This window comes from Emydura macquarii, unplaced genomic scaffold (genome assembly GCF_026122565.2).
Source record: "Emydura macquarii macquarii isolate MOO-44397 ecotype Brisbane River unplaced genomic scaffold, CSIRO-AGI_Emac_v2 contig_2768, whole genome shotgun sequence".
Lineage (NCBI taxonomy): Eukaryota > Metazoa > Chordata > Testudines > Chelidae > Emydura > Emydura macquarii.
Genome location: NW_027132905.1, coordinates 41137239 through 41145243, shown reverse-complemented (window position 1 = coordinate 41145243; position 8005 = coordinate 41137239). Strand labels below are relative to the sequence as shown.

The 8005-nt window shown below is 44.6% G+C and overlaps 1 protein-coding gene across 2 annotated transcripts; it reads right to left on the bottom strand.

Moving 5' to 3' along the window:
* Positions 1–518: 518 nt before the first annotated feature.
* On the bottom strand, positions 519–7867 carry TMEM52 (transmembrane protein 52). Of its 2 annotated transcripts, XM_067567193.1 has the most exons (6): positions 7716–7867; positions 7012–7226; positions 6410–6453; positions 5346–5390; positions 2535–2704; positions 519–1845 (listed from the first exon to the last, which is right to left on the bottom strand). In XM_067567193.1, the coding sequence occupies exons 2-6, from the start codon at positions 7066–7068 to the stop codon at positions 1526–1528; spliced, it is 636 nt and encodes a 211-aa protein (XP_067423294.1). In that variant the 5' UTR covers positions 7069–7226; positions 7716–7867; the 3' UTR covers positions 519–1525. The 2 variants fall into 2 exon arrangements, with proteins under 2 accessions (XP_067423294.1, XP_067423295.1); XM_067567194.1 differs by lacking the exons at positions 5346–5390; positions 7716–7867 and having other exon boundaries at positions 7012–7384.
* Positions 7868–8005: the final 138 nt, after the last annotated feature.

The window sequence follows — 8005 nt, the reverse complement described above, 5'->3', positions numbered from 1 at the left end:
AGATGGGCTGGAAATGCTTTCTGCTGGGTAAGTAAGCAGAAGCAGTACCCCTATTCAATGAGGATTTTTACCCAATACAGTTGTTGCTGCTGTGGCTTTTCCTGCCTTCATCTTTTTGCTCCTGCTGAGTACCCATTACCCTTTTTTCTAAAAGATTTTGTGCACTCAGTTTCCTCCCAACAGTTGCAGTAAAGAGGAGACAGAATATCACACTGCCACTGAAAAAAGCATCCCAACAATCAGAACTTATTCAAGCTCAAAGGACTAGAATTTCTTGGACTTTCAGTTTTAAGGGAAAGAAGGTTTATACTGTTTCCATGCACACATGCACAAATAGTTTGCAAGCCTCACAGTCCCAAGGAAATAATGTGGAGTTGAGCTACATGATATGAAAGATTCCTCCAATGCGCATTTCTATTATTCTATGCTGCACACATCTTTCCCTGAAGAGATTCCTATTGGATATTTTTCTTTGTAACCCTTAACTTAGGTTACTTAGATCTCACAATGGCAGATGGTTTGTTTTAAAAAGTTAGTTTTATTTATAGTTTAAAAAAAGTGAAATATAAAATAAAAACCCCATAAAAAGGTCAAGCACCACAGCTTTAACTTTTACTAAAATCCATACTGGCTTTTTGTGCTGAGAGGGGATGCAATGTTTACAAGAACGTTTAATTTTTCAAACCCATTGGGTTCAATCAACAAAAAGCATGACTACTTTAAATATTTTAATAATAATACCAAAGCATGTATAAAAGTTTCTCCTTGAGGCTAATTCACACTGTAACTGGCAAAACCAAGAGCAAAACTAGCAAGCATCAACCCACCCCCCAACCCATCTTGAAAATGATATTGTTTTTAAAAATGATTGGGTCTCCCATCATTGGCACAAATGTCCTTTCCCTTGTCTCTCTCCCCACTGCTGTGGAAACAACATTGAACATTTCAATTCATGAACGATAGTCGAGTCCTTGTGTGCCATTTTCCTTCAGTTCAAAGAACATTCGCCGTTACGTAGCAACGAGTTCAGTGCTTCAGCAATTTGCTGGACAGTTAACCTTCTCAAAAGAAGAGACAAGCTATAGAAGCTCTTGAATTTGCATTTGCTCAAGACTCCATTTCTACCTCAAGTTTGGGGAAACATCTTCTGTTCAGGAACAATGCACTGTGTGTTGTTCTGGCAATCTAAAGAAGCTGTCGCTATAGCAGTACCATCTCTCTGCCCTTTTCATTGCCATATCAGTACAAGGGATTATTTTTCACTAGTGGGACACAAATTAGCATCCATGTATCACCCGTACAGGGTATTTTTGATCGCTGTTATCCTATTTCATTTAATACCCTTGAAGCATCAATAGAAGATTACTGCAATCGCAGGAAATATTCCTCCCACATGACAGATCATTGCTAGGGACATCAGATTAGGCATCTTCTCCTGGCTACTTGCATATAAAACCAAACTTTAAATATCTTTAGTATTTCTCAAAGTCCTTGTAGTGCTCTGTGTCCCTCACCCTTAAATGGGCTAGAGCTGAGGTTGGCCTTGTGCTGCAACTTGTGGTTCTTCTGAACTTGGCTGTGTCCCTGGTTCACTGGCTACAGAACCAGATGAAGCTTGATGCTGATTTGGCTCTTCTGGTGCCTCTGGCTCAGGAATGTCATTGAGCTTCTGGCCCACCAGCACAGTCTCGATGTAGGGCTTAGCCATTTTGATGGCCTCATCATATGATGGCGGCAACTCCATGGCATAGAGGCTGTAGGCTGGGGGAGACATGGTGCTCCTATCCATATCCCCAAATGGAAGAGGAAGTGGGGTGCTCTGGGGGTACTGCAAAGAGCTGTATGCTGCAAAGAAAAGGTACAACGGAGCTTGAACAAGTGAATAAAATACATCTTTTTTTCCAGTAAGTTAGTTGCATTGTGGCATCAGGGCATATATGGAATCCACCCAGCCTCACCAGGAACGCAATCAGGAGAAAATGCTTTTGTTTAGACCCATCTAGTTATTGCAATGAGGCATCTGACATAATGGGTGTGTGCTGTTTCTCTGACCCCAGGAGACTTATTAGCTGGGCTTCTACCATTCTGCTTTTGTGCTAAACTCCTGTAAAAAGCAGTTTGGCTGGGGCAGACAGATGGGAGGTAGAACAAGACCACAGGGCGAGAATGGACTGTGTGAGGACATGCATGAGGCCGGCCCACCAGGGATTTACTTGAACCTAAACCCCAGTTGCCTTCTGCCACTTGGCTCCCTGTGTAGCCTTAGGCAAGTCACTGTTCCTGTCTCTGCCTCCATTTCCCCATCTATAACATGAGGACCTCCATACTATTTGCCTGAGCTTTCACCCTGGAGAGGTACTCCAGCTTCACCTTGACCTCTCAGGGGCGCATACCCATGGCCTCTCAAGATGGAAGGACACCAAATGAAGCTTTAACGATGTGAAGTGCCAGGAATATGGCACACCCGAGTGCTAGCATGTCCAGGGTTAAAGCTGGAAGCATCCCTAAATAATTAGCCCCTGTAGAACACTCACAGGTAACAGTGCTGTGGGCAGTGCTATCGCTGTCAATGGCAATGACTGTCATATCGTAGGGGTGTCTAGGGAACGTTTGAACTGGGGGTCTCTTCTTCCGGCAGCAGAACTTCACGCAGCTCGCCGTGATGCCACATAGCAGGAGCATGAACACTGTCAGCAGAATCAGCCTAGGAGATGGAGGGAGAGATTGCCCATTTCTTTATTATTGATGCTTTTCATCTTCTGTGAATGGAAGAGATTTAACTCCTAATGAGGCTCTTTGCAAGGCCTAGCTGACCTACATAGGAATCTGTTCTTATTGGTGCTGGCTCCATGTGTGTGTAAATGCCACACTCCCAGCACGAGAAAACTCAGTCAACAAAACAGTCAGCTTAATGTCCTCAAGCTTTGGGTGTTATTAAACCTTCCTGACTCAGGGATATTGTTAGGCTAAACAACTTACAAGTCAGACTTTCAGCTAGTGTAAGTGAGCATGGCTCCACTGACATTAACTGAATTCAGTGAGTCGGTTTACGTGCTTAAGGTTAAGCCTGTAAGTCTTTGCAGGACCAGGGCCTGCATTTATAAAGCAGCGCAGAAGTTTTATAGTGCAGTGTGTATCTTTGTGGTGCAATCTCTTTTACCTGATGTATAACCTCAATAATACACACTGCCTAAATCAGTATTCTACAGAGTAAATGAGGGCAATGCATGAGTTTAGGCTTCGAAGGTGCTCCCTTTTCCCAGCATTCCCATCTGGACTTCTACACAATGCCAGATCTAGACCTATGAACCACTTAAGTCCTCAAAATAGTGCATAAATGAGATTGAATGGGGCACAGGCATTTAATGGGGCATTGGCTTTCTACACAGAGGTCAATTCCACCCAATATACCTAAAAATCTAGATTTGGTGTTTCTGGCTCCTCTCAAATTTAAATTCTGGAGTTTTTTCCACTCTTAAAAGTGTTCTTGAATGAGCTAAGTGTACTCATGAGCTAGTTAAGCAATAAGGCATGCCAAAATTGGATTAGGTAGCAAGAAACACCTATGAGTATGGTAAAGGTCAAAGATTAAGTATTATCATGGTACTTTGGAGGGAATTGCTCCACAACAGCTGTCGCACCAGACTTACGTTATGATTATACAATAGCATCCTTTCCTCCTCCACAAATACAAGTATAGGTCAGAAAAAGAGACCTCAACAGTATTCTATTTCCCTCCTCTCCCCCAACCAATTTACAGGTAATACTACCAGGTCAAAACCATGCCTCCAAAATACAATAATTCCTGACAATGTAAAAGTAACCAAAATTATACTGCAGGGGATGTTTAAATCCAAACTGTTTTCCTTTAGTTTTAGTGAGAGAACATTTTTGTTAGTATTAGGGTCACATACATATCTCTCTTCACCCACAAAATCTGGAATTTGGGACCTAAATTGAATGACAGTTGCGCAGAAGTCCATACCACAGGCTTTAGTACTCAGCTGGAATGCAACACCTTCCTTGATCCAGGGATATGAACCACAGTTTACTGCACTCCCGGAACAACCCTTATGAAATTATTGCTGTTTGAGAAAAGCCACATTCCAAGACAGGTTTCTTTCTTGATCAGAACCGAAGTTAGATTTTTCAAAACTAATCTCTGATCAGCAACGATAAATTCCTAGAGTTTCAGGCCATTTAAAGTTACTTTAAAAAATAAAATGTAGAAAATTCAGAACACAGCTATGACAGAACAGGAAGTAACAGATACTCAGTGCTGGCTTTTGTATTTTATAGTATAAAACCTTGCTGGAACTTCATAATGAAACGTTCCACCAGAGCGAGGGGAATATGACCTCATCACCAACCAATCAGATCTTCCTAGCATTCCATGAGCTATGAGGGTAAGTCTTCATGTTTCCCCATTCTGGGAGGGACCTCTGACTGAGGGAAGTGAGGATGATTATGCTGCTATATTAGTGTAGCAGATCTGAACAGCAAACTATGATGCATTAGTGTCACTGCTTGTAAATGCTGTCAGCCAGATGACAGCAGCCTTCAAGTCTGTCTTAAAATGTCAACTAATTTCTGATACAGTTCTGTATATCAACATCCATCCTCCTACTGAGAGGTTTTGGAATATTTGTAGGAGACTAAATCACTCCAAACCTAAGCTGTAGTTAATGCTGGCCAACTTGCACTGTAGTCCCTCATTAAATTTTACAGCATACATCCTGACGTACACTCTGGAGCTACAAGTCAAGATGCACATAGCGTGCAATATAATGGAGCAACTGATCTGTCTATTACAATAGTGTTTGTCTATTTGTTTTCTCCCCTTTTTAAGTTGTAAAAGCAGCCAATAAAAAAAGGTTACCCATCAATCAATGACAAGTTCAGTAAGCCATGAAAGAAAGAACATCATAACCCAACCATCTTCTCTTCCATGAAAGGGAGAGAGCACAGGGATAATGCAATGCCAAGAACTGACAAGTCTACTACACTCTGCACCGCTTATTGCTCTCAAAGCAAAGATTCTGCAATCTTGTCAGTTTAGAAAGGGTGTACGATGGCTTTAGATTCTAGCTGTAACATGTCAGAGTTGTGGGAATGGAATACTTATCTAGGAACGTGTCCCATGCCACACTGAATTGATTACTTTTTGATCTAGCTAGTCTGGCTTGAATTCCACTGGCACCTCTCATTTAGCCACAGGCAGACTTGGCTAAGTCCTCCTCTTTGATCGAGGATCAGAGAAGTATGTCTCTATTCACCCAGTCCCACTATTGTTTGCAATATCTCCCAAACCTCTTGTATATTAAATAAAATAAATCTGAACTTACCAGACATACCACAGGTTAGTCCAGTTAGAATTATTCTGAGCACACCTGGAAATGAAGGTGGATAACTAATCTCAGACTGTACATTCACACATTAAATTTAGTGACAAAGCAAGTCACTTTCACACTTACTGCAGAGTAGAAGAGAGAAGGCAATCAACGGTTTAAGAAAATGAAGCTAAAAATTAACTCTGGCCTTGGTTTCATAAGATAACTGTAAACAAATTTTTTTACAAGCACCTCTATTAAAGACAACTCAAACGCTGCAATGAAAATGGTAAAACAAACTGTTTATTCATTCAAAGACCAAAGTGGTATTTCCTAGTTTCTTCGGAAAACACCTATTTAGGCTAAGGAAATTAGGCAATGAAAGTCAATGCAAGTTGGGCACCCAACTCCCTTAGATAAATCTGAAAATTCCAGTCTAAGGCAGCTTTTTCATCCTAAATTATTTTTATAGTACTTTTGCCATGGCTTCAATACAAACCAGAGTGTAGTAATGAGAGCTGCCCATAACGCAAAAAAGATCACATCAGTTCTGCTATAGCCAAATTGCCAGGGAAGCAGAAAAAGAGTACTACTACATCTAGCAAGTTGTATGCATTTAGCATGTAGAAAACCAATTCACGCATGGAGTCAATGGGCTGTATTCACTCCTTGGTGCTATTTTAGCATAATGGATATCATAAAAATATGAAGATTTAAGAGAGTTAGCTGATTTTCTACAAGTGAAAATGTTGAAGGCTGCATTCATTTTTACTACAAAAAAGGGTTCAGTCCAGTCGCTGGGTGAGAGGAAAACGGCATTTTGACGAACAGAGTCAAATTTGAATGAGAGGATCTTTCACCCCAACCTCCTGAGTAGAAAAGAAAAAGAAAAAGCTGAACTGGCTTTATCAAATTCGTGGGTTGTTCTCCCGGGCAGAGGCTTTCCAGAGAGAAAAGTGAAACAGCAAAAGTCGAAACAGCCACTTATTTACAACTCAGTGAAGAGTTCCACCGCGCCACATCATGATTTAACAGCTTTAGAACTAGACATTTGCCACAGCGAGAGAGCTTTTACTTACTGGTCCGGGCTATCGCAGTTACTCTGGGAAGAGCAGAGCGGTGCCTGGGGAAGGAAGGAAGCAGCATCAGACACAAACCCCGAGCATGCATGGAAGCAGATAGCTAAAGGCAGAGAGCGCGATTCTCAGATGCCCTTGCTTGGTTATCTGCCTACCGGTTTATATAAATGTATGTGCCCGCAACAGCCTCCCAGCGCGTTTGCAAGTTTAAAAACCCATCCCGTTGGAAATAACCGTGCAACCAACGTCAAATATCCCCGCCGGGCTCAAAGCCCTCGGAGGGGTCCAGCCAGGAACTTTATGGCTTGAGCTCATCTCCAGAGAAGGGGGTTCAATCAACAAAGAACAGCGCTCACGCTGAAAGAAATGGCAGCCGCAGCCGAGGGAGAAAGGGCACTAGGGGCAACACATGCAATGGACGTGCAGAACTCAGTACGGGGGGGGAGGCCCACAGCTTTTTAAAGCAACAGGAAAGTTTCTGGAGGCTACTGCTGCTTTCCTGCGAGACCCTTTTCTCCCGCGAGGCGAGCCCGCAGAAAACAGCTGGAGCGAGCGCGCACGTGCCTCTGCCTGCGAACAAAGAGCTCCCCGCACCGACCCACCTGCAGCAGCAGCAGCAAGCTCCAGCCCGCGCCAAGCCGATGCACTTTGCCAGCCATGCTCCGAAGCAGCCGGCGGACGATTCGGAACGGGTTCCCTCCGTCCCGCTATGCCGGTAAGTAACTCTCTGCCTCCAACAGCCCTGCAGAGCTCAGGGCTTGCAAAGCCAGACCCGAGCCCTCCTGGGATTGCACCGAGCTCTGCAGCACAACACTCCCTAAGGAGCAGACAGTCAGCTAGCTATGGGCTTGGCGCTTCTCTGGCGGCGGGGCAATATTTATCACCCTCTCTACGGCGACTGCGGCTCGCATTCCTGCGAAGCCCCGCCCGTCAGAGAGGGAGGCCGGCCCCTCCTTTTGCTCGCCTCCTGGTTCATTGCAGCAGGAGGGGGCTGGCACGGATTGAGGCGGAGCCGAGGCAGGGGTTCGGGGCAGAGCGGGTATTCTGCACGTACCAGGCAGCCCGAGGAGCGATTCGCATGGCTCTGACTCGAGAGGAGCCCGTACCCCACTCTCTGGAAAAGGCACCCCCGACCAGTGGAGTTCACAAAGGGACAGCGCGTTGGGCAGAGCGAGAACTCTCCTAGTGAGGGGGTTTGTTCGGAGCTGGCAGGTTAGAGAGCAGCAGCCTCCCTCACGCCCCCAGCTCTCTACTCACCCGCTTTAAACACCTAATAGCATCCCTGCCAAGGAATACGTGTACCTACCCATTCACCTCTCCTGAGCCAAACGTGGGCTTCTCTCCCCACGGCATCACATCCCGCCTTACAAAACGGGTTCAGTCTCTGGAAGAAGGGAGAAGCAGCGGGGGCTAAGTGAAAAGTAATAACTGCCAGGTGCAGTCAGACCCTGTAGCATTCGGCTGCTGACGCATGCATGTCACCTGTCTCGATTCCAGTGGCTTGTTTTATTGGAGCACTGTAGGAATGGACTCCCCTCTTAACGGCAGTCTTCTGTCCCACTGACCTTTAAAGTCCCCACAGATCCCAGTTTTGCT

Excerpts from the sequence above, each read along its gene's own strand:
- TMEM52 (XM_067567193.1), bottom strand. The coding sequence starts at position 7,068 with ATGGCTGGCAAAGTGCATCGGCTTGGCGCGGGCTGGAGCTTGCTGCTG. Across the intron at positions 5,391-6,409 it reads AACTGCGATAGCCCGGACCA|GTGTGCTCAGAATAATTCTA; the intron begins GTAAGTAAAAGC and ends CTTCATTTCCAG. Across the intron at positions 2,705-5,345 it reads ACTAACCTGTGGTATGTCTG|GCTGATTCTGCTGACAGTGT; the intron begins GTAAGTTCAGAT and ends TCCATCTCCTAG.